Genomic DNA, 27,356 nt, shown 5'->3' on the forward strand with positions numbered 1-27,356 from the left:
TAACACTTGGATATTTTGTAATTTCTCTGAGCATTGGACAGTCTGACCTTGGGGTGAGTTTGCTGAGATTTCCACTCCTAGGAAGATTGGCTACTGTGTTGAATGCTTTCCACTTGTGAATAATCTTCCTCACTTTAGAATGATGGGCTTTGAATTGTTTGGAAGTGGCCTTATAACCCTTCCCAGGCACTAACAATAGCTTCTCTAAGATTATTGTTGATGTCTTTATTCTTTGGCATTGTGTTAACACACACTTCAGTGCTGGAGCCCAGCAAATGCCTAAAACTTCTACTTTTAAAGAGGTAGCAACACTTGCTGAGGATCAATTGATCAAGGATGCTTGATCAGCAGCACCTGGTGGCTACTTAGACTCTTCATACTTATGGAAGCAGTAAAGATGTGCTAAGATTTTCACACACGGCTTCTCCATTTTGGCTTTTGATGATGTTGTTGTTGAACGAATGATGATTTTTTGTTGTTGAATGAATGATGACGAGGTTGAATTCGCCTACTTTTAAGAACTGTTAAGGGCCGCGGTGGTTCAGTAGCTAAGATGCTGAGCTTGTCGATAAGAAAAGTCGGCAGCTCAGCGGTTCGAATCCCTAGCACTGCGTAACTGAGTGATCTCCCGTTACTTGTCCCAGCTTCTGCCAACCTAGCAGTTCGAAAGCATGTAAAAATGCAAGTAGAAAAATAGGGACCATTTTGGTGGGAAGGTAAGGACGCTCCATGCGCCTTCGGCATTTAGACATGCCAGTCACATGACCACCGAGACGACTTCGGACAGCGTTGGCTCTTTGGCTTAGAAATGGAGATGAACACCGCCCCCTAGAGGTGGGAACCACTAGCACATATGTGCGAGGGGAACCTTTACCTTTACCTTAAGAACTGCTAAGGGCCAGATCATTTTTACTATGTCTTGATCGGTAAAACCACAGAACTCAGAGGACTTATTTTTTCACATGACTGTAGTTTTTGATGTTAAAAATGATTTTGTCATTATAGAAATGCCTTGAAATGTAAAGCAAAACAGATGTCGATGTTGTATTATTTTTTGTAATCTATTGGCTGTTGTATCATTTTTGTAATCTATTGCACTGAAGAAAGTCAAAGTCATTACTTTTCTTTCTCCCTTTGCTTTGCTTTCTCTTTTTCTAACTTTTGTTTCTTCTATATTTTTTATCTTATAAAGGAACTTACTAAAAAGTATTAATTGGAATGCTTGCATTCATGCATATTGATTGCTCCAAGGTTTTAAGTCATGAAGGTAATGTGGTTTGGGTGTGGACTTTCAGGCTTTATTTAAACAACATTGTATCTGAAGAAGGGCAATTTTTACTAAACTGCTGTGGAATGAAGTTCCATAATTGCTTCTGTGGTATTTTACATATTTGGGGGGAGGTGCACTTATGCAAGAAATCTACATGCATGAAATGGAAGAATGCTGGGCGCATTTTAGTCCCACTAGAGTTGAATATGATTATGGTTAGTGCAATAAAAATAAAGATTAAGAGAATTGCAACTTACGAAACCTTTTCAGTTATTTTTTCCTCAGTGGTGTACAGTATTAAATCTATACATAGAAACTGTGGCTTTGGTCTAAATTTGTGCCTGGCAGCTGTACATGGTTATCAAAAACAGTTTAAAAATGCCATATTTCAAACATTACCATGCTATTTAAGAGTAAATAAAATTACTAGCGATTATAAGGATTATAGTCAAGTTAGGTTTGAACATTTCAATTAATATTCAATCAATTAATGCTGAACATTATTGGACTACCCTCCCCCCCCATAAAAGCTTAAAGCAGTAATTAAAGAGATAATTCATACATTTGTGTTTATTACGTTTACATTAAGTTGCAGGTCTGGAGAGACTGTGACAGTTTGTTGCTGACTTATAATTCCCACCAGCTGCTGCCAGCATTCGTTGGATAGCAGCAGATTGTTTGTTTTTTTTACCGTTAGGAAAGCATGAGAAATATTTTTGCTTTATATATTAATGCAAGTAGTTCTAACTGCCCAAATCAGAATGTGAAATGCAGCTACTCTTTTCCTCCCCATGGTTTTATAATTTTAATCACGAAAAAACGCATAAATTACAGCAGTGGTTTTCAACCTCAGCAACTTTAAGCCATGTAGACTTCAACTCCCAGAATTCCCCAGCCAGCCATGCTAGCTGGGAAATTGCAGGACGCGAAGTCCACAAAACTTAAAGTCACTGAGGTTGAGCAATACTGCACTATGGGAATCTGCCCTACCCCTTCCAAGATAGATAGGCTGATATTAAGGGCAGGGGGGGAGTGCATGTGTGTGTGGGGGGGGGCATTAGGATATTTGAGAATCCAAACAAGTTCTGAACAGCAGTAAGAATTACACCGAGCGTGATTATCTTTTAACCGTTTTCTGTTGTTGGAAGAAATACCCATCTGTTCCAAGTGGGGAGAAAGACACTGGAAACATGGAGGCTGATTGGAAAGATGGTTGAATGGAGTAGAACAATCAAGCACATGGTCCTGGTGCAGCTGAACACATGGAGTGGACAGTGAAGGTTATTTATACTCTCTCTTGGTCCTTGCCCTAGAGCTTCCTGTTTCTGTGGCAAGGGCATGTATTTTATTGGTTTCTATCAGACTCCCATGGGGCTATGCAAGGGTCATAGCTGATTTTGTAGGTTATCTGAGTCAAGCTTGATTGAAGCTTGGGCTGATGCAATGAAGGGGCTTTGTTGTGCAGTTTCTATTGTGGCTGAATGGCTTTGCCCTGAAGGATAATCCCATCATCCTGGAGCTGAAGGTCTTTTGTTTTGTAGATAGGCTGGCCCAGTCCTTCTCAATGGGCACCAAATATCTGCTGGGAGCAGGGGAGATGAAGCTCTGAACTTCTGTCTTTAGAAACATGTTTCTCCTTTAGGGAAAATATAATATTCTGCCTTTTTGATATTTCCTAAAATATTTCATTATTCCAAGAGGAGCAGGTTCTAACTTTCTACACGATATATTTATGTGTCAGAAGAACAACGTGTTCTCCTCATCTGATCCTCCAAAACATGGGTGTCAAATTCGATCATGTGGTGTATCACAACGTTGTTTGCCTTTATGGAGCCAGGGTAGGCGTGGCCTGTGTGTGATGTATCCGGCCCACGGGCCGCCAGTTTGACACACCTGCTCCAAAACAATTTAGCTTAAGATTAATAGGTGATAAGGTAAGGTAAGGTAAGATTACCTTTATTATCATTTTTTACTGTGAGCACACTGGCCCACATTAAAAATGAAATTCTGTTGTCTGCTCTCAAAAGAAATTATATATCTACCCATACACATACATAACCCACATATATGCATTATATATACCCTGTGCAAACTGCTCAAGCATCGCTTACATGCTATGTCCTAGACAAAGGAAGTAATCTACCAATCATCTTTTCTTCCACCCTCACTACTCTCTTGGTAATGCTTCCAAACCAGACAGTAATGCAATATGACAGGATGCTCTCGATCGTCCCTCTATAGAGGAACAGGGAAGGAAGATGTACTCTTTTCATGCGATGCAAAAAATGCAGGCCCGGTTGTGCCTCCTTCACTAGTGTCTCACTTTTGAGCGACCAAGCTAGCCTGCTTGTTAGCTCCACACCCAGAAACTTGAAGCCGTTCAGCATCTCCACAGGTGAATCATTAATACACAGAGGTGTGTGGCTGTGCCTGCCTTTTCTGAAATCGACAATGATCTCTCTTTACTCTCTAATAGGCAAAAGGTTTGTTAGTGCAGCAGCCAAAATGGTTAAACATAGACATGAAAGGTTTTCAGCCTTACCTGTGAACATAACTGTCAGCGTTCCAAATATCATGCAGAATTAAATCATTGTCCAAGGCAAAGTGATCCTTAAAACTCCAATTTAATAAGACAGGCATGTTGGCATTATGCTGTTGAATTTCAACTCTAACGTACATCCGGTGAATTCACCCAGTTAAAAGTTCATCATCTATCCCCACACCCCATAATTCATCACATGGTCCAATCTTCATCTTCCACGCTGGCATGTACACCCCTCTTCTTCCGGCCAGGTGTCGAGGTGCGGACACAAAAGACGACCTTGAGCTTCTAAGAAATCCATAACAATACATTCCACAATCCTACTCCTTTCTATTCCCCCCTCCCAACTACTATACCAATGAACCAGCATAATATATATATATGTTTTAAATATGTGGCAGGCCAAAGATCCTAAAAGGAACAGAATTACAGGCCTGACAATAACAGGAGTAAGAAAACCAATTTGGGATTGTGGTTAAGGTGTTGGCCTAGAAAATAAGAGACTGTGTTTTAGTCCTGCCTTAGGCAAGGAAGTCAGCTGAGGGATTTGGGCCAGTCACTCTCTCAGTCCAATCCACCTCATAGGTTGTGGGGACAATAGAAGGAAGGAGAATTAAGTATGTTTGCTGCCTGAGGTTATATATAAAAACAGATGGCGTAATTATCTAATAATAGTACCACTGCAAATATTTTAAGCATCAGAGTCTAGAGCCATGATGGTGAACCTATGGCACGCATGCCAGAGGTGGCATGCACAGCCCTCAATGCGGGCACACAAGCCGTCACCCAGCTCAGCTCCGTCACACATGCGCACGTGCCTCCCATCGGCCAGTTCATTTTTGGGTCTGCCACGCATGCGGGAAACGCACATGCATGCGCAGGGGTGGGGGGCAGCTCATGAGGTACAGCACCCCCTGTGCCCCATTTTTGGTCCCAAGAGGCTTCAGGGAGGCCTGCTAGGCCCAAAACGGGCTGTGGGGGAGGAGTGTCGTGCACGCATGCATGGGGGTGTGTGTGTGAGGCACCTGGGGGTGTGACATACCCATTGCATTATGGGTGCAAAAAGATTAGCTATCACTGGTCCAGAGCATATTACTTCATTTCTGAAATGGGACCCTTTTCCCTCTTTAAGACTAAATATTAAATGGATAGACCACATTTATGACAATATAAATCAATATAAATAAGTCTTTCCCCCCCTTCCAAATAGAGATCAAACATTTAAGTTGACCAAAAAATATGTAAGAAATAAGTAAGTTTGATGTAGAGGTTTAAGTATATCAGGCTAGAAACTAGGAGACTGTGAGTTCTAGTCCTGCTTAGGCATGAAAGCTGGCTGGGTGACTTTGAGCCAGTCACTCTTGCGTCAGCCCTGGGAAGTAGACAAGGGCAAACCATTTCTGAAAATCTTGCCAAGAAAACTGTGGAGTAGTCCAGGCAGTTGCCAGGAATCAGCACCAACTCAAAAGGCGCATACAAAAACATTACATTATAAATTCCTCTAACAGATTGAAGTTTTTTTTTTCAACAGGGATGTAGCTTACCAGTAAGCATTATTGGTATATATCAGTGATAGCTAACCTTTTTGCTGTTGAGTGCCAAAAGTGTGCTCGCGCATGTGTGACAGCGCTTTCCCACGCCCTCACCCATAATGCAATATGCGTGAACCCCCCACTCCCTCTGTGCTGTACATGCACTCTGTCCATGCACGCGCAACCCCCATCCATACACATGACTCCCCCGTGCTCCCCCCACCCATACACCCCACCCCGCCTTGCCCATTTTTGGCTTCCAGGTTGGTGCAGGAGGCTTTCCAGTCCAAAATGGGTCTTGGGGGAGGGGGCTCGCATGCTGCCCCCTGCCCCATTTTGGGGCCTGAAAGGCTTCCTGCACCAACCTGGAAGCCAAAAATGGGTGAGGGAGGTGGGGCGCATGTGTGAGGCCCCAAAATGGAATGCGAATGCCCCCCATACATGCGCAGCAGAGACCTGAAGACCAGCTGGCCAGCAGGAGGTAGGCATGCATGAACAGTGGAGCTGGGCTGGTATATATTATCACTGGTAAATAAATGTTGCAATCGCTATAATTGAATGAATAGGGTAAACTGGAATTGTCAAATTTTACTCTCTCCTGCTTTGAAAATAATGTAAAATCTATCCCAAAATGCAAAGTAAGGATAAATATGAACGTTCCCTTCAGTCAAGTTTGATTAGTGGTGACATGCATATGTGAAAAATGGAACTCATTTACCATTGCCAGAACTACGTTTTACTAGGAATTTTGTTGACTTTTCTGTCTAGACTGAAATTCTGGCTTTTCCTACTCATCTCCCATCCAAGTTCTAATCAATTCAGCCCTGTGTGATTTTTCCAAGATCAGCCAAGTAAATGATAGGAAATTACTTTTTTTAATTACTTTTTTGGTGGTGGGGGATGTATCCTATGCTAATGCACAGCAGCTGGGACTAGAAAGGATTCCTTCTTTCGCTGATGGTGCCCAAATCAACTCTGGAAGGTGGGGATCAACAGATATAGATCTGAAGGGGCCATTAGATGCAGGTAAGACACACCATCCCCTTATATGCATAGCCAAAGCAGCATTCTGCATAGCAACAGAAATGTCTCCACAAAAGCAGCAGTATGGGAATAAACAAACAAGAGGCAGCTTTTAAAACCTGTGTTAGAAATGAACTTCTTTATTACTATAGGAAGTTAGCATCCAACCCCCTCCTATAAAAATGAAATATTTTAGAAAATATTAAAAAGAGCAGATTTCCTCTAAAAGGGAGGCAGAAACTCAGCGTCCCATCTTTGTCAATGGACCATTAAGGCCTGAGCCAGTCTATTCTACATAACAAAGATCTACCTCCTTCAGGCAGAGCCATAATAGGAATTGCCCAAAGACCCTTCATTACATCATCACCCAGGCAAAGGCTCAACCAAGCCTGGGACTCAGGACACCTTACAGAGTTGCCCTTGCATGGCCCCATGGGAGCCTGACAACCAATCAGATTACAAGCTCATATTCAAAAGCCCAGAGAAGGCATAAAACCCAGGCACGCTCAGCATCTCTTCCCTTTTTTTGCCCAGGACCTCAAACCACATGGTCCTGTCCACCATTAAACCATCTTTCCGAGCAGTCTCCAGGTTTCCAGTGTCTTTTTCCCCACTTGGAACTGAACCCAGAAGGACATTTCTTTGAACATTACCAATGAACTGATCAGCTGAATTCTAGCATCCTGCAAAAGGAAATCTATGAATATAGACTGGATGAATAAATCAGAATGAATGAGTGAGTGAGTGAATTGAGTTTGCAGGAAAAATTACTCAAATGACATACATTTAAAATCATGTTTATTGAATTTATATAGCTACTAGCCTCCATATATGATTCCCGGGAGCTCACAAAGAGTTAAAAACAATATTAAAACAGAAACATTATATATATATATATATATATATATATATATATATATATATATATATATATATATATATATATATATATATATATATATATATATATATATATATATATATATATATATATATATATATATATATATATATATATATATATATATATATATATATATATATATATATATATATATATATATATATATATATATATATATATATATATATATATATATATATATATATATATATATATATATATATATATATATATATATATATATAAAAAAAAAAAAATGAAAACAATATGAACCATAAAACTGTATCACAAAATAAAACATATCTTCTTTTATTTTTCATAGATTACTCCAAAAATATATTGACCGTCATTAGTCATAAGAAAATTCTGTTAAAAAAACGATGAGTGGAAATACAATAAGAGCCCTTGGAACCTCTCATTTCACTTCCTCAATTTGCAAACGAAGATGCAGGAGCCAGTGCTATACTTTTACATAGTATTTTGAGGTAAGAAACACAGAAGGGGCCTCAAATTGGTTTTCTGCAGTATTGCAAACAAAACTCACACCCCACACCCCCAAACAACAGTACCTTAGAAAAATGCAAATAATACTGACCCCGGATAGTCCTACTCACGTTGGCCTTTATTTTATCTTCCCACTCTCATGCTTCTCCTAGAAACATTAAAGTCACTTGAAAATTCACAACTCAATTTGAAAATTGTATTGATTTCATTTTCAGTAACGCACTTGGGATAACCATGGCAACTTAAGAGTTCTGCTGTACCTTCTTTTTGCTGATAATTTGTCCCCAACATCTTAGTTTAATTATCCTGACCTTACATAGGTAAATTGGTATCGATGCATTTGTGTGTTGAAAAAAGAAAATCACAAATCTTTTTTAAAAAAATTATTTTATATAGAAGCAGCCTACTGGCATTAAATATTTCAAAATTCATCTCTGCAATCCTACAACACGGCAGCAGCAAACCACTTGTCTCCCAGTATTCCATGTTTGACTATTGGACAAGTGTCTTTCTAAAGCCAACATGTTCTGTGTGCTGGTACAATTCATTGTTTGTGAACAAAACTATTACTTTTTCTTTTTTTGCATAAAGCAACATTGATATAGCGCCATCTACCTAGAGTAGCTAGAATGCAGGGCAGTTTCTTTCTATTTAAAAAAAACAACCACCATTGAGCATCTTTGTCCGAAGAGGAGAGTAAAATAAGTACACTTTGTGTTTGCAGATGTTTCCAGCAAATAATACGTTGGATCACCACTGCAGTGCCATATCTGCTTTGCTCCAGACATATTTGCCTCCTCGCTTGAAAAACATATTTTCATCAAAGCCACTGCATTGTATAGCATTTTTTACCCCTACATCCAGGATGGACCGAGAAGGCTCTTTCCGGCCATTTACGCAGTTGAGAAAACGCATCTGGGAAAAACACAAAGAAAAGAATTATAGCAGAAGAGAATTAACATCTGTGTACAGCTGTTCTACCAACCCACCAAATCGCTTGAAGTTAGTGCCTAATTCCAATCCTGCAAATGACTTCACGTAATTATATTAATGGGAATGTGATTAATATTTAAGGCTCTGAATGATACCAAAACCCATAATGTATTTGTTTTTAGCTCACATGTAAAGATTTCACAACAGATCATAATTCCCTTCCTTCAGTGCCATCGTAATTTTGTACAGTCACTGAGTGAACAGTTGTTTGTTGGGGAATAGAAATGAAACAACAAAAACAGCAACATAGACCAAATTTGTTAGGAATGTAAGCTAACAGTTGGGTCAGCAATATATAAGCCATGATAATAGTATTGTTTCTTTAAGTACTTCTGTAAATGTGATTGGTTGCTGTTACCTCAAGCGGCCATAAGATGGAGCCAGAATGACTGTTAGCTCTCTGTTAGATGCTGATCAGTGGATACTGAAAAGTCTTCTCAGAAACCTTTTATACTGAAATTTAGAGGAGTCTACAGCCATGATGGCGAACCTATGGCACACATGCCACAGGTGGCATGCAGAACCATATTTGCCGGCACGGCAGCCTTCAGCTCCAGCGTGCATGTGTGCGCCAGCCAGTTGATTTTCAACCTTCCAGAGGGTTGGGGGGAGGCTGTTTTCACCCTCCCCAGGCTTCAGGAATGCTTCAGGAAAGCTTTCCTGAACTTCCGGTTGGGTAATTTTTCGCCCTCCTCAGGCTTCAGGAAAGCCTCCGGAGCCTAGAGAAAGCGAAAAAACATGCCCAACAGGTCAAACGGAAGTTCATTTCCAAACTTCCGGTTGTCCTGTTGGGCCTGTTTTTCACCCCCTCCAGGGTCCAGAGGCTTTCCTAAAGCCTAGGGAGGGCAAAAAGGGCCTCCCCTGGCTCCACGGAGAGCTGGGGGAGGCTGTTTTCTCCCTCCCTAGGCTTCAGAAAAGCTTCCGGAGTCTGGGCATGGTAAAAATCCCCCCCATGCAGGGGTTGCTCGCGTATGCATAATGGGGGGGGGGGTTATCACTCATGCATGCCCAGGTGGGGGGGGGTCACCCGCGCATGCCCAGCTGGGTGGGCACACGCGCGCAATAGCGTGCACACACTCAATTTTGGCACACTTTTAGAAAAAGGTTAGCCCTCACTGGTCTATAGTTTCCCAGGCCAATACATGTTTGCAGATATCAATCAATTTGGTCTTTGCAAAAACTAATACCTCAGTCAAGATATGGAGTGGACAAATCTTGATCTCAAGACAAACTGCAGAAATTATTAAAAGAAGAGTTTCATCTGGAGGTATAGTCTCCCACCAAAGCAGGGGAGTTAGGCCAAATCAATGTATACTCCAAGTTGTAGAAAGAAATGAATTTATTTGAACTTCAAAATTTGCTTCAACCTATCCAGTTGTCTGTAACCAGGAATTAAAGATGGCCATCAAAGGACTCAGAGAAATGCTTACATATGCAGTATCTCGATATTGTACTGACTGTCAAAAATGTTTCCCTTTTCTTTTAGCTTATTTATCTCAACATCTCAATTAAAGTGCCTGAGTTTTACGTATGTGCATAAAATGTACAGTGTACTGCACATATGTGCACTGCTCTACTTTTGTAAACACTACAGAATGCACTTTTATTCCAGTGCAGTGGGTTGCACTGAATGCAGTGGACTTACTTTTGAATAAACACATAGAGGATTTTTTATTTAATGGACTTGGAATGGGGGGGGGGAGTTAGGAAGAGAGTCCATTAGTTTGTGAATCTATTTTAAATTAAAGAACATATTGAGGGGTCCTTGGTGCTCTCTGAGCTTGTTTTTTTTTTTCTTGCAGATATTTCTTTACCAAACTAGGTAACATCATCAGTGCTAGTCTAGCAGTGATGATATTATAGTTTGGGTAATGAAATGTCTGCAGGAAAAACAGCAGAATTCAGAGAGCACCAAGGACTCCTCATTTGAACTCTGAGTTACACATTTTCTCCTTTATTGAAAGAATACACTATTCACAGCAGCACTATCATATAAGTGATGTAAATGACATTATTGCATCACATTGACGATCTTGCCCAAATCATATAAAACGATGTAAACACAATGGAAATTTCCATCTGTTGTATCCAAAATCAATGGCTCCAAGGTCCACCAAATCAGGTTTTCCCCGTATAAGGGAGATTTATACCTGAGGACTAATATTTGATTAGCTCTGTTTAATACTAAACTGCAATATGCTTTGTTGATTTCAGCGGATTATACTTCCAAGAAGTATAAATTGCGATCCCCCTATGTCAAGGACTGGAATAAAGCTCTTGATTTCAGAAACAGGAAAAAACAAAAACAAAATACAGAGCAAATAAAATGACAAGCAAAATGACTTACATATTCATCCAGAATTAAGTAGGAATCTCTCATCTGTGAAAAGATGGGAAAGCAACAACTTTAATTTACCATAATGTATAACTATATATTTAGTGGGCCCACGCCCCACAGGGGGGCAATTTGATTTTAAATGGGGGCAATTTGAACCTTGTTTAAACCAAGTTAAGGGTCTTTTAGGCTTCTTCCGCGTGAATAGAGTTCACTTTTTGAGTAAAGTAAGAATTACATGTCACCGGGGGGGGGGGGGAGTATCAGGATTTTAAAGATGCTTAGGTGGGGCATGGCCAAAAAAAGGTTGGGAAACACTGATTTAGAGAGTGAGGCATAAAAACAGGCTGGGTGACTTTGGGCCAGTCTCTCTCTCCTAGCTCAACCCATCTCATAGCAGGGGTGAAATCCAGCAGGTTCTGGATAACCGGTAGCGGAAATTTTGAGTAGTTCAGAGAACCGGCAAATGCGACTTCTGGCTGGCCCCAGAGTGGGGTGGGAATGGAGATTTTGCACTATCCTTCCCCTGCCACACCACGCCCACCAAGCCACGCCCACAGAACCGGTAGTAAAAAAAAAATGAATTTCACCCTGCCTCACAGAGTTGTGGAGAAAATAGGAGGAGAAAGGTATGTAGGATATGTTTGCCATCTTGCATTATTTGTAAAGTAATAAAGGTGAGATAAAAATCTAATGAAAAAATTAAAAAAAAACAATACCACATTTCATTTACAGGTAGTCCTCAACTTAGTAACATGATTGAGCCCAAAGCTTGTTGTTAAGTGAGTTTTGCCCCATTTTACAACCTTTCTTGCCCCAGTTTATAAGTGAAACACCACAGTAGATAAGTTAGCAACCCGTTTGTTAAGTGAATCTGGCTTTCCCATTGACTTTGCTCATCAGAAGGTTGCCAAAGGTGACCCTGGAACATAGCAACGGTCATAAATATGAACCAAACACCTGAATTTTGATCATAGGGCCATGGGGATTCTGCAAAGGTCATAATCGTGAAAAACAGTCATAAGTCACTTCTTTCAGTGCCAATGTCATTTCAAACGGTCACTAAATGAACTGTTGTAAGTCGACATCTATGTGCTTCATAGAGCTTACAGTATTTTTTTTTTTAATTTTGAGCTGTTATTTCAAAATAGGGCAAACTAAGTCCTTAATGTAGACTGTGCAAATTAAAAGCTACCTGTGCATAGAGAATTAAATTAGCAGAGAGAAAGAGCCTGTCATGGAAACCTGATGTGACATAACATCATTTCGTGCTATGATTGCCCACACCTATAACTACTATATTTCCAGGAAAGAGAGACCGTAGAATTCTGATGGTTTAAGCAAGTTCCTCAAAAGAAGAACGCGGCAAAACTCAACATTTAAACATGAAATTGTTCACATGGTATAAAATGATGAGTGTAGAGCTTTGGAAGGAGTATAGGTATTCTTAATTTATGACCACAGTTGAACTCAGAGTCTTGGTCATCAAATAAAGCTCTCATTAAGTGAGACATCATACAACTGCTTCGTCAACAACTCAATCCTTGTGCATCTAACTGATCATTTAGAGAAAATCTGGGCCATGAAGTGTATAGGGTCCAAGGTAAAGAATGGAGGGTCCTGGGTGGGAAGGGGACCCACACTTGGAACCTAAAAATCCTCCCTATCAAAATCTAAATAGAGCCATGGCGCTGAAGGAGTTAGAATGCAGTATTACGGTTGTAATTAAGCAGGTTGTACCGTGACAGGTGATTTTATTTAAAGAAAATTAAATTTTTTGTTAAGCCGTTAAGTGAATCACTATAGTTATTGAATGAATTCATTGCCTACAATAGGTGTTGTTTTCCTGGAAATTGGAAGTAAATGCTGGTTTCTGGCACACAAAAAAAGGTCATAATTTGCAATCATCTGACTGTAGAATGCAGCCATAAATAAGGGCCCTTAGACTGTGATCTGTGGGGGAAGGGACAATAATCAAAACTTTGAATCGAGGTTGAAAGTACTTTTCTGGGTTCATTTTAACTTCAAACAGACATTCAATGACCAGTCATAAATCAAGGACTATCTGTATAATAAACAACTCAAGGCAGCAAACATACCTAATACTGCTTCCTCCATTTAATCTACTGAGTTATAAAAGAACAAATAATTTTTAAAAATATAATCCAAATTGGGGGGGGGGAGGGAAATCAAAGGATGGGGAAAAGAGTTGTTTTCATTCCTTTAATAAGTCTAAAATGAAACAAACTGAGATCCTAGAAAAGATACAATTCTGTTGAACCCAGCATTAATTTGTGGTTTTGCAAACTCTAAATTTTTCCTCATGAATGTCCCTATTGAGACTATTCACAACCAACAGTTATGTGATGCATTAGAATATTACCCTGTTTCCCTGAAAATAAGACCTCCCCGGATAATAAGCCCAATCAGGCTTTTGAGTGCATGTCCTAAAATAAGCCCTCCCCCCAAAATAAGCCCTCCCCGAAAATATTGCAACACAGCAGCAGCCATGAGGTGACCACGCTCGCCACCTCCTGCACCTCAAAAATAATAAGACCACCTCAAAAATAAGGCCAACTGCTTCTTTCTGGGGTCAAAAGAAAATAAGACCCTGTCTTATTTTCGGGAAAACACGGTATTACTGTACCATGGTACATTAATAGTGGAGTTTTATATGTCTAATTATTATAGTGGACCAGTGCTTAAGAAATGATTAAGTCATGACTGTTAATTTCTGATGCAATTGCTTGCAACAGTGTAAATAAGAAATGTGCAGCAATTCTCCTTGTTATAGTACTGGGCATTGAGACTCCCAACAATACAGATCCAAAACTACAAGCATTTTAACAAATCCCCATTAAAAAAAAGCTTTCCTGTAGCAAAAGAAAAAAGAACCTAGTTAATTGCACTTTTGCTGTAAGCCATCAGCATTAAGACTTCTAATGCCAAACAATAAATATATTGCTTTCAAAGTGTATGAACAATCAGAATGATTACCTTTTGATTAGATTCAGGGACTAAGCATGGGAGATCTTTATGACGATGCACAAATCGTTCAAAATCTTCATAGCTGATGATGAATCTTTCAGCTTCTCTAAGAGATTCTTCCCCTGTATTTTCTCCTTCGATGAGCAAGCACTGAAATATCTAGAAAGCATCAAGTATATGATGATTAAGAGAGAACTCTTGCTGGTCACAATTGCTGTGCAATAGAACAATACTACCAAGAAAATTTAATGAAAGCTTTTAATTGTGTAAACCAGTTGTCGGGCAGCATATACATGTATTGTTATTATACAGTATGGGTAATTTGCAATTATATCTATAGCCAAAGACTGGTGAAAAGTTCAGCTTCTGGATTTTGTGCTTGAGATAGAAGTGTAGGAAGTTAGCACCCACCCCAGTTACCTGCGGGATCGCATCCTGCCCCATACATCCCTGCGACCAATCCGCTCGCACAGAGAGGGACTTCTCCAGGTGCCGTCCACTAAACAGTGTCGGAGGGCGACGCCTAGGAGCAGAGCCTTCTCTGTGATGGGCCCAGCCCTGTGGAATGACCTCCCCCTTGACATCAGGATTACCTCCGATCTCCGCTCCTTCCGTGTAAAGCTCAAGACCCACCTTTTCCATTTAGCTGGCCTGGCTCAACCATAGTTTTATCCCATTGCTCCTGACAGTCTTTTTTAAATTTGTAATTTTAACTGAGGGTATTTTAATTGTTAATTTTAATTCTATTATTACTATTGTATGCATTCAACGATTGTTACCTCCTCCATGTACATGTACGTGTATGTGTTTGTATGTATTTGTATATGTATTGTATGTATATGTATATTTGTATGGGTTTTTATTGTACGTTGCCCCGAGTCCTTTTTGGAGAGGGAGCGGCTAACAAATTAAATTTATTCTATTTATTCTATTCTATTCCTAGAAAAATGAAATATTTTAGGAAATATTAAAAGGGCAGAATATTTCCCCTAAAAGGGAGGCAGAAACTCAGCCCCTCCCCCCTCCTTTTGTCAATGGGCCCTTAAGGCCTGGGCCAGACTATTCTACATAACAAAGATCTGCCTCCTTCAGGCATAGCCATAATAGGAATCCCAAAGCTCTTTCATTACATCATCACCCAGCAAGGCTCAACCAAGCTTGGGACTCAGGACAGTTTAGAGTTGCCCCTACCTAGCCCCATGGGAGTCTCACAACCAAACAGAATACAAGCTCAAATTCAAAGCCCAATAGAGGGTATAAATCTCTCTCATCCCTGCGCCTTTTGCCCAGGACGTCAAACCATGTGATCCTGTCCACCATTAAACCATCTTTCCAACCAGTCTCCATGTTTCAAGTGTCTTTCTCCCCACTTGGAACTGAATCCAGATGGACATTTCTTCCAACAGAAGAAAATAAAACTTTTGATTCTGAGTTTTGCTGATTAGATAAGTTTGCTGTTATAGAAATGGCCAATGCATATTAGGTATATAAAAATAAAAAGTTGGGGCTGAAATGTTAGTATTTTAGTCTGTTGTGCTAAAAAGAATCGGAAGTCAAAGCTTTTGTTTCATTTTCTACCTTTAACCTACATGTCTTTCTCTTCTCTTTCCCCTCTCTCATTTTTTTATTTTCATTTTGTTTTTTATTTTATAACTCGATAAGCTTATAAAATTATTAAAGAAGACTGATGAAAAGTATTAAGTCTAAGCATGAATTATTGGTTAGGGCAGTGTTTCTCAACCTTGGCAACTTTAAAATATATGGACTTTAACTTCCACAATGCTAGCTGGGGAATTCTGGGAGTTGAAGTCCACACACCTTAAAGTTGCCAAGGTTGAGGAACACACTGGGTGTTGGTTGGTGTGCAAAATGCTTCAGACTTGAATTGTTCTGAATTGAACTCAAAACATATTGTTCCAAATCCAGAGTTTCTTGTGTCTGTACAAGAACACTATTCTGAGTATGGATCAGCTCTTTTGAGTTCTTTAGAAGCATGAATCAGCTTGAAACAACTTTGGTATAGTGGGAACCAGTGCCCTGATTACACAAAACATCCAATTTTTAATGTTTAAAATTTTCTGTACAACCCTGATATCGGGCTCATCTTTCCGCTTAATGAAATATTCAGATTAAAGTTATGGAATACTGTAGCAATAATTATATTAGTCTCAAGCAAAGCTAATTTGGGTGGCTATCCTGTTTCATAGGGTGCTCAGCGGTTACAGTCCCCTCTGAGATGACTGTATTGAGATCAGAGATTTATATTAGGAAGTGCAGATGGTAAAAAAAAAAACATTTAAAATTTTGAGTTTCAGATAGAACTCCATTTTGATTACAATATAAATCAGAAAAGAAAAAGGAAGAAGAATGAGTTATGTTATATTTGGAATAAGTAAATATTTCTATGTATGTTCAGCAAAAGATGAAAGAATGGTTTTCAAAAGAGGCAGATCCTTATAGTCAACTAACTTACTGCCATCTAATGGATGCTGAAGACATTGTGATATATACACCATGAATGGGGATTTCTAAAGACCCTTCGCCAAAATGTCAAGGGCAAATAACCCTTAAATGCAAAATAATTAAAAAATTCCTACTTTAGGACTCTGCAGATTGCAGCGGCCAAGGTATCATAGATCAACACCATCACTATAGTTTTGATGATGGTTTATATTAACCTAAGTTGAAGCAATTTAATAAAGATATGATTGGCAGTAAATTGATGTCTAATGGTAAATTTCCAAGTGATGTACAGCAGATTCTGACTCTTAATATTTTAGCAATAGTAACCATAAAATTATTTCCTTCATCAGGCCAAATTAGAAAACTGAAAGCAAAATGAAGAATGCTGGGAGTGATAAAAAAAATGCATGGATGGATGTGTCTACATGTATATCCATACATGTGTCCTTAGCTTCTTTTGAAGAAACTGGTGGATTGCAAATCCTTTAATTTAAATTATATTACTTTGCATCAAGTCGAGATTCCTTTAAGGGACTGAAGTTAACTTTTCCAAGAGGTCAGAAAAACAATGGACAGGAGGGCAAAAAATGAACCAGGTCCATGCCACACCCACCCACCCACACACATGGACAGCTTTTTTAGAATATGAAGGTGTTGTTTTCTTGGCTTTAAAATATTTTAGGGGTCCTACCCATTATAGCTAATATTTCCCACTTCACAATACTAAAACTTATGCTGTCTCTTTTCTGCTCTTACCTTCCAGCGGACAGGATTTAGAGCTTTGATCTTCTCATTCATGTCTTCTTCCACATTGAAACGATTGATCACGGAATTTATCTTGAAAGCAACATTGTACTTTTGGCACCACATCTTCAGTTTTTCAAGGTTTTCAACATGATTTTTCTTTCCTTGCCCTCGGCCAATTAAAACATTGACTTCTTCATTGAAGCTATCACAAGATACAGCAAGAATATCTAGATATTCTCCTAAAACAGATAGAGTTCACTAGTATTTAATACCATCAGCCAATTGTCATCTAAATGTATCAAGTTCTAGTTGTGCGATGGCGAACCTATGGCATGTGTGGCATAGGTAGCACACGGAGCCATATCTGCCAGCACGCGAGGTATCAGCTCCAGCATGCATCGAACAGCTGATTTTGGCCTTCCGGAGGGCTGGGGGAGGCCGTTTTAAACCTCCCCAGGCTTCAGGAAAGCCTCCAGAGCCTGGGGAGAGTGAAAACAGGTGGCAAGGAAAGCCTCCAGAGCCTGGGGTTGCGTGCACAGGTGGCAAGGGCACATTGCATTGTGGTGTGGGCACGTGCACATGCACTATCACACACACGCGGACAATTCTGGCACACATTTACAAAAAGGTTTGCCACCACTGTTCTAGGTGAATAACCATTACTGTGATTATAAATATAACCATAATTTATTATGCTATGTTTAAACTGCTGTCTTACTGAGAATTACAGTAGAACATAACCTAAAAAATTAAAACTCTTCTCCTCTGCATCCTCTTTTATCACTTCAGGTGTCAAGGGAACCAGAAATACTAACATTATTTATTTGAAATTACCCTGTTACAAATAAGTGCTTTCATATTTTGTTATTTATATCTCAGTAAACCAAACCGGATTTAGAATATGGAAATCAACATGAGATTTGTAAAATGGAAGTTAAAATATATCTGTCGATGGTAAACCCCCAAATCCTCAAATGACAAAAGTAACCACTGTTAAAATACTACAGGGAAGAAACCATGAAACAGCATTTGGTGGGTTAGATTCAGTCTGTTATGTGAATCCAGCAGTAGCTAGAAATCATAATCCATGGCTGAACATGCTGTGCAAGCATTATGCGAACCAAGTGAAGATCTCGGAATGGTATAAGCATAAAATTCTCAAACAGAGAGATACAGATGTGAGATTATGCCATGCCCTCCTATATGTAATTTTAAATGATTTCGGCCACCATCACATTAGAGGGTAGTATATCATTTACTGCCAAGAAAATAAAAGATGCTTGTTCCTAGGGAGGAAAGTTATGGAAAATCTAGACAGCATATTAAAAAGCAGAGACATCACCTGCCAACAAAAATGCATATAGTCAAGGCTATGCTTTTCCCAGTTGCAATGTATGGCTGTGAAGGTTGGACCATAAGGAAGGCTGAGCGCCAAAGAATTGAGGCCTTTGAACTATGGTGCTGGAGAAGACTCCTGCGAGTCTCTCGGACTGCAAGGCCATCAAACCAGTCAGTCCTAGAGGAGATAAACCCTGACTGCTCTTTAGAAGGCCAAATCCTGAAGATGAAACACAAATACTTTGGCCACTTAATGAGAAGGAAGGACTCACTGGAGAAGAGCCTAATACTGGGAAAGATTGAGGGCAAAAGAAGAAGGGAACGACATAGAATGAGGTGGCTGGATGGAGTCACCAAAGCAGTAGGCATGAGCTTAAATGGACTCCGGGGGATGGTAGAGGACAGGAAGGCATGGAGAAACGTTGTCCATGGGGTTGCTATTGGTTGGACATGACTAACAACAACAGTATCATTATGAGAACTTCTATATATACCCTCTCCTTGCAAGTGATGAACACCAGGACATGAACAGGTCCTAAAAATCTAACACCTTAAATATAATCATCTAAAGTGCAAAGGTCTCGAAGTTCAGATTTTAGTAGAGGATTTGAACCAGTGGTGTGATTCAATTTTTTTTTTACTACCGGTTCTGTGGCTGTGGCTTGGTGGGCATGGCATGGCTTGGTGAGCGTGGCAAGGGAAGGTTACTACAAAATCCCCATTTCCTCCCAATCAGCTGGGACTTGGGAGGCAGAGAATAGATGGGGGTGGGGCCAGTCAGAGGTGGTATTTACTGGTTCTCCGAACTACTCAAAATTTCATGCTACCAGTTCTCCAGTCCTACCACTTCTGGTTTGAACCCCACATAATAATTTCTGGCTACTAACATCTGTCAATTTCTTAACAGAATGAAATCAGTCATGTTGTGCTTCCTGATAGTCAGTGTCAATGTGAAAGTAGTGAGTAATTAATAAACAAACAAACACACTTTTAAAAATTTCATTGGAAGCTGTCTAATTCCAAGTCACACAATTGGTCTATTAAGTACAATATTGATTGTAGTAACTGAAAGCAGCTCTCCCAATTTTGAAACCTCAGATTTTCCAAGGGCAAGAAACAGCTTTTTTTTTTGGCTGACCTAACTTGGGTTCTCTTAAATAAGAAACAAATATTCTATCTCTGAGCTATTATCTTTCCCCCATACTGCCAGTGATAACATTTATATTAAGCATTGTACATTTGGCAGTTTGAGGCAAAGAATGAAAACAGACAAAAAGCAATGTTTTAGGAGCCTTATTTTGTTATTGATTTTTCTAGGGGTGGACAAATTTCAAAAACTAAACTGATCATTTTACCTCCCCGACTGGAAAGATTTTTGCTCTGCTGCCAAGTTCAACCCAGCGCATTTTATTGGAATCACAGCATACCAGTTCAAAATGCCACCCACTGAGCTGTGCTCCTACCAGAATATTCCATTCAATGTTGCATCCTCTCTTTCACATCAGACAATCAGAGAAAGCTCTTTGCTCATTAAATTGGGTTGGGGATGGGCCAGTGGTGGGTTCTGAATCCCATTGCAACCAGTACAGTGCAATGGGCCGGGCGCCCACCACACACACAGCGCGTGCATGCATACTTGCTGCCCATGATGTTCCGTGATGCCTCCGCAATGCTCCAGCTGCTCAGCGGAGCATTGCGCAGGCATCGTGTGCTCGGTACGCCTGCGCGGAAGCCCCCAAAACCTCAAATACCGGTAAAGAGCATGGGCGGATGGGCCCTCCGGAGCACTGTACCAGAACGATACCTGGTGCTCCCAGCGGGCACTGGTATGCCCAGGCATACCCATCATATCCCACCACTGGGATGGGCGAATAAAGAAGTTTATTTCTTAATATTTTATGAGGTTTTGGATAGCCAAGACTATTCTCTTTTTGATGGTTACATTCCTTTTATTTTTTCATCCAGTTAATCAGCATAACAAATATATTATGAGCCGGGGTGGCACAGTGGTTTGAATGCAGTTCTGCAGGCTGTTTCTGCTGATCACCAGCTGCCAGCAATTTGACAGTTTTGAATCTCACCAGGCTCAAGGTTGACTCAGCCTTCCATCCTTCCAAGGTCAATAAAATAAGGACCTAGATTGTTGGGGACAATAGGCTGAATGTGTAAACCTCTTAGAGAGGGCTGTAAATGAAGTGGTATATATGTATTTTTTGGACTATAAGACGCAAAACATGGCCCGTTTTTTGCTCATTTTTGCCCCCCCTCCCCAGCCCTCAGGATCACTTTGCAGACCTCCCAAACCCTCTGCATGTCCATTTTTGAGAAGTGGGCAGGGTTTTTGGAGGCCAAAAAATGCTGTATTCAGTGTATAAGACGCAACCAGATTTTCACCCTCTTTTGGGGGGGGGGGGGAAAGGTGACCACTATTACTATTTTATAATGCTAAAAGAGTTGCTTATAATTTCTCTTACCATAATATTTGAACCATTTCTCTTTAACCATACTTCCATTGGTCACAATGCTAACACTCGGCAACTTTAGCTCTTCCTTGCAAAATTGGACCAACTTTCCGACAAACTCGCCTCGCTCATGCAGAAACGGTTCACCACCTGAGAAGTTTATTTTCTCCATACCTGGGATGTGCCAGAAAGAACAAGAAAGTGATAGGAACATTCAAGCAGTACACCCACTGCAAGAATTATTATTATTATTATTATTATTATTATTATTATTATTATTATTATTATTATTATTATTATTATTATTATTATTATTATTAACTCACTAGGTTTTTAAAACTATTTTTCTCCTACACATGTACACAGAATGTTAAGTTGGATGGTTTACATAGCTCAGTATCATTAATATGCTGTTTTCTTCACCGTGGTCTCCCTTTAAATATCTTTTGTGGCCATGAACCGTGGCCATGGTCCTCTCCCAAGACTTAACTCAAAATTTAAATATAACATTTTTTTTCAAGCCTTTGTGGACATCCTGTGACAACATCGTGGTCTCCCAAGGCTCCACGGAGCACAGGCTGAGGACCAGTGATGTAGAGTTTAAATGAGGCATTTTCTCAACCCAGCCAAAAGATCCCAGACATTAGAGGTGAAGCCACTGGCACGTCAAATATGTGTCCCATCACTGAGCTTATTTCGTGTATCTCTTGCTCTCTTAAGAACTCTATCCATTTCCCCTGAATTATATCGATGTCTCCTGGCTCCCAGAGGTATCACCATACACAATGGGAAGAAAATAAAAACAAATCCAATAGAATCTGGAACAAAAACACCAAATTCAATAGATCACAGTTGTTAAACATTACAAAGGATCAAAAGTGCAAAATATATGCAAAAATAGCCATTAAATTATCTGGAGCTTGATTTTCAGTACAGTTACAGAGAACAAATAAAAGCAAAGACTTCCTTGAGTCAATTTCTCATGACTAATGAAACAAACAAAATGTGTAAAAGTTATGATATTTACTTACACAAGCCCATTTAAATTATCTCAAAGTAAGCAAAATATCTTTGCAATCCTTAGGGCATGTGACAACTTTTGAGCACCCTTAATGTTTGGAAAGATTAAAAATTTGACACGCCCTAAAATATGCATGCGAGCCAAAATGGTATATGTTGTGTGTGTGCGCGCAAGCATGACTTCAAGTCATTATTGACTTCTAGCACTGCTTGGACTAGTTCCTGCTGTTTTCCAGAAGTGGTTTGACATTTCCTCCTTTCTAGGGCTGAGTGGGAGTGACTGGCCTAGGTCACCCAGGTAGTTTGTGCCCATATGCAGATTACAATTCATGGTCTCCTAGTTTCTACCCCGGTGCCTTAGCCACTACATCAAATTGGCTGTCATATGAGCATTCTCATGTACTTTTCTTGATTACAATTTGGAGGACATTATTATGGTTTGTCGCAGTCAGCCCAATGTTTACACTGGATTGCTATTTTCGTCCATCTATTAAGTCCTTCCCCAGGACACTGGATAGGCAGATGTTTCAATGGCGTTCATTATATCACTGCAGGATGTAAGCTGTTCAAAGTAAAGCTGCCTTTTGCAATTGACTGATGGTGATGTTGTCAATTCTGATAGCTGGAGCCTGGGATGGCGAACCTATGGCACGTGTGCCACAGGTGGCACACAGAGCCTTTGGCCAGGGCATCCGAGGCGTTGCCCTATCAGCTGGCCAGCGCACATGCATGCGCTGGCAAGCTGAGTTCAGCCTTTTTTAAAGCCATTTTTCGCCCACCCCAGGCTCCAGAGGCTATATAGGAGCCTGGGGAGGGTGAAAACAGCCTCCCCTTACCCCCCTCCCGGGAGGCTCTCCGGAAGCTTCAGGAGCTTCCCTAAAGGGCAAAAAACGACCCTACGAGCAAACTAGAAGTCACTTCTGGGTTGCTTGTAGGGTCGATTTTAGCCCTCCGGAGCATTCAAGAGCCCTCAGAAGGCTTCCCTGAAGGTTTGCTTGTAGGGTCGTTTTTTGACCTCCGGATCCTTTAATGGAAGCCTTCTAAGGGCTCCTTAACGCTCCGGAGGGCTAAAATCAGCCCTACAAGCAACCCGGAAGTGACTTCTGGTTTGCTCATAGGGTCGTTTTTTGCCCTTCGGGGGCTTCAGGAAAGCTCCTGAAGCCTCCAGAGAGCCTCTGGGGGGACAGGGAGGCTGTTTCCTATAAAGCTTCTGGAGCCTGGGGAGGGCGAAAAAAGCATGCAAAAATGGGGGGCAGCACCTGTCATGCGCGCATACGCGCGGGGGGTAGTGCATTGCATTATGGGTGAGGCACGCCCGCACATGACCCCCTGCGCTACCCCACTTATGGCACACGAGCCAAAAAAAATTCACCATTGCTGGCTGGAGCAATCAAACTGGAATAAATGTTGCTCCAGTTGCTTTTGGGATTGTACCCCAGGTTACAGTTGTTTTGGGTTGTAACCCATATTGTACCCTAGGGGTGCCACCTTTGCTTTCTTTTGCCACAGTCGTACTATTTCTATTCACAGATCTTTGTATTTTGTGATTTTTCTCCAGGTCTTTCTCTTCTATTCTGCTGTCTCCATGTACTGCAAGGCCACTGTCCAGACTTCGTTTTTCTTATCAAAAATGTTGTACGACAAGTACCTGAATGTTTCAATTCTAAACTCCCAGAGCATTTTGGCCTTTTCAGTTTCTAGTATGTTTATTTTGTGGTCCCACCAGTTTTTGCTTGCAGACAAAGGTATTTCTTGAAGATCTTCCAATACACCATTGTCATCACTTTGTCATGCTGTTGTTTGTAGTCAGTCTGTGCTATCTTCTTGCAACAGCTTGCCAGATGGTCCACTATTTCTTCAGCTTCTTTGCAGAGGCGACAGTTGCTATCTCTGTGGTTGTCTTCTCAATTCCAGTTTTTCATTCATTTGTTCTTAAGGCTTGACCTTGTACAGCCAGCATTAGCTCCAGTCTGTTTCTTCAATTTTCCTGCGCTTAGCTATTGCTATTGTTCTTGTCCACTTTGCCTGCTACTTTTTTATGTATTGGCCATGTAATACTTGGCCTTGCCATGTCTTTTTTCTAGTCTTAATTTGATCTTTCTTGTAGGCCAGTTTGGTTTCTCCAGTACTTAGTAAACATTCATGGAATACTAACTTCAGGGCATCTTCTTCACTCTCCTTCAGATCTTCTTCTACCGGTAATGCTTTCCCCCCCTTCATCAGCTGTCTGGTATACTTACAACCTTCCACACCGACCTATTTCCTTGGTAAGTAGAGTCTGTCGACTTTGCTGTGTGGATGAAGTGTGTGACTCATTGTGATTTGTCTTCCTATCTAGGGTTTTTAGTTCTGCTTGAGAGTCACTTCCCCTAATGAGTTTGGACTCCAAGATCATTATTATTACTATATTTTTATTCCTGCCTTTTATATACAGTATATTTTTATCAGTTCAATGCAGCAAACATACTTACCATATTTTTCGGACTATAAGACAAACCTAGCTTTTGGGGAGGAAAACAAGAAAACAAATCTGCCTCTGCCTCCCAACAATTTGCCTCCTTGCAGAAAACAGCCTGGTCAGCTTCAGCACAGCCTGATTTAGCACAAACAGCTGATTAGTGGTTGGATCGGCGACCCAGAATACCGCCTATCAGCTGTTCCAGGCTGCCGGGATTGCCACTACGTATCGCTAGTGTTGCAGCCCATCGCCACCCCACCTATTGCCGCCTCCACACACTCAATTTTCTGTCTCAGTACATTCCATTTTCGGCCTCCATACATCCCATTTTTTGGCTTGTTCCAGGCAGTGGGTATTCCCATCGCTGCCTATCCTTGCCGCCTGGAATGGGCCGAAAATGTGACGTGTGGAGGCTGTAAATGGGACACGGGCGATGGTGATCCCCGCAGCCTGGAACAGCTGATTGGTGGTATTATGGGAGGCCAATCCAACTGCCAATCAGCAGCTCATGCTAAATCAGGCTGTGCTGAAGTTGAGCAGGCTGCTTGTTGCAAGGAGGCAAATTGCTGGGAGGCAGAGGCCAAAGGGTGGGGGCTGGCAGGTTGGGCTTCAGGAACATTTGCTCTATAAGACACAGATATTTCAACTCACTTTTGGGGGGTGGGGTGGGGGAATGCATCTTATATACCAAAAATACGGTAATACTCCTAGTTCTGTTTTTTCCTACAACAACCATCCTGTGAAGTAGGGTGGACTGAGTTTTGCCACTGCTTTTTTTCCTGGGATCTTTCTGACTTGACTGAAGCCTAAATATCCTGGTGATCTGCCTTATAAGACAATCCTTAGGAGTTTTTATTTTATTTTACTTATTTATCACACCAACCAAAGTCAGCTAAGTGGTGGACTAATGAGAATTCTGAAGTACAGTAAATCAAATCTGGATGTCCAATAATTAAATAAGGTTTTCTGTTTCAAAGTTGCTTATTCCTGTTAAGAACTGTGTGAAATGCAGAGGCAGTCATTCCCCAGCCCAGCTTAATTTAATACAACAAAAGTTTTGGTGAAACTCTGAAATTTAACAAATAGAGCATAAGCTCTATTTCTCTTTTGTTTTGCTGCAAAAGGTGCTGCTATCCTTTATTAAACTGATCCAGTGAGGTAAGTATTTCAAAAGAGACTCTCTGCACTGGTCCCCACATATAGCCCTCCGTAATATTCTCAAGGAAATCTTGCAAAGCCAGCAACAGAGCTGTGGGTTAGGGATGTAAAATGTGTGCTTTCTGGCATTTATTTTACACGGTTTGCATTGTCAGAATTGTTAAGTAATCCCCAGGATTTTAAAAGCTGAATTATGGCTAACTGGCCTCATTAACCAATTGATTAATAATCAATCACCAGAAGACTGTGAATTCTAGTCCCACCTTAGGCATAATAATAATAATAATAAACTTTAATTTATAAACCGCACCCTTTCCAAAACAGGACTCGGGGCGGTGTACAGTCATATTAAAACAGTATAAATACAAAATATGGATATACTTAAATATACAAATAGGTAAAAGGAGGCATGAAAGGGGGCTGGGTGATTCTGGACCAGTCATTCTTTCTCAGCCCAATTTACCTCACCCGGTTGTTGTGTGGAAAATAGGAGTGTGGAAAAGGAGTGTCTATGGAGATTCTCCATCGTTCAGGTCATGGTTGTCCCAAAGGTGCTTTTTTCGAGAGGCAGCGGGGTTTTTCTTTGAAGATGTTTCAGTTCTCATCCAAGAAGCTTCTTCAGCTCCATCCAGTAAAGGCTGAAGAAGTTTCTAGGATGAGAAGCGAAACTTCTTCAAAGAAAAGTCATAAAGATCAATTGCCTCTTGAAAAAAAGCAACTTTGGGCATGTTGGTTAAGTTCCTCCCCTTGGGTTATTTACAAAAATAATAAAGGTGGAATAAAGCAATCTAATAAATATTCAAATACTCACTAAATATTGAATAAATATTCAAAAGCAGCATTAACATCCTTGCCAAGAAAGGAGGAGGAGAGGAAGGAGAAGGGGAAGGAGAAAGAGAGGAAGGAGAAGAAGAAGGAGAGGAAGGAGAAGAGGAAGGAGAAGGAGAAGGAGAGGAGGAGGAGCAGGAAGGACAGGAAGGAGAGGAAGGAGAAGCAGAAGGGGAAGGGGAAGAAGGAGAGGAAGGAGAGGAAGGAGAAGGAGAGAAAGAAGAAGGAGAGGAAGGAGAAGAGGAAGGGGAAGGGGAAGGAGAAGAAGAAGACCTTAAACTTTCATCTAGTAGTTTGGTACCCCAGAAGCGTGAAGCAAAGATAGAGGCGGTCTGGTGCCCTCCCACGATATTTCGGAGGACAGATGCGCTCCATCCCCAGCGATCAGAGCGAGAAAACCCTTCCGCCACTGGTTCAATTTCCATCCCCTCCGTAGCTATCCGGAACCAGCAAGGGACAGGCTCACTTACCCGCCTCTTTGAGCAACCGGAGCCCCCTCTTAGCCACCTGCAGCGGCAGGACGAACGAGGTCTGGGCGGTGTGGAAGCAGAAGCCGCACTTGTAGTTGCACTGGCGGGTGAAGTGGTAGTTGACGCTGAGCGGCACCGGCGGAGTAAGCGCAGCTGAGCTCGGGGAGACTCTGCGTCGGAGCGGGCCCCAAAAGCATAGGAGGACCAGCCGGCTGCAGAGAGCCCCCAGAGCTTGGAGCAGGAGACGGAGGAGCTGGAGGGGAGGAGGCAAGTGCATCGCGGTGCCTTCGCGGGCTTCTGCCTGGGGATTGCGGCGCTGGA

General features: G+C 41.0%; 1 protein-coding gene across 1 annotated transcript; it reads right to left on the bottom strand.

The window, feature by feature from the left end:
• Positions 1-7,544: 7,544 nt before the first annotated feature.
• RSAD2 (radical S-adenosyl methionine domain containing 2) lies at positions 7,545-27,356 on the bottom strand. Its single transcript, XM_081944409.1, has 6 exons — positions 27,036-27,356; positions 21,114-21,275; positions 17,311-17,540; positions 14,101-14,250; positions 11,116-11,148; positions 7,545-8,690 (listed from the first exon to the last, which is right to left on the bottom strand). The coding sequence occupies exons 1-6, from the start codon at positions 27,310-27,312 to the stop codon at positions 8,526-8,528; spliced, it is 1,017 nt and encodes a 338-aa protein (XP_081800535.1). The 5' UTR covers positions 27,313-27,356; the 3' UTR covers positions 7,545-8,525.

This window comes from Natrix helvetica, assembly GCF_964273705.1.
Source record: "Natrix helvetica genome assembly, chromosome: 2".
NCBI classification, from domain to species: domain Eukaryota; kingdom Metazoa; phylum Chordata; class Lepidosauria; order Squamata; family Natricidae; genus Natrix; species Natrix helvetica.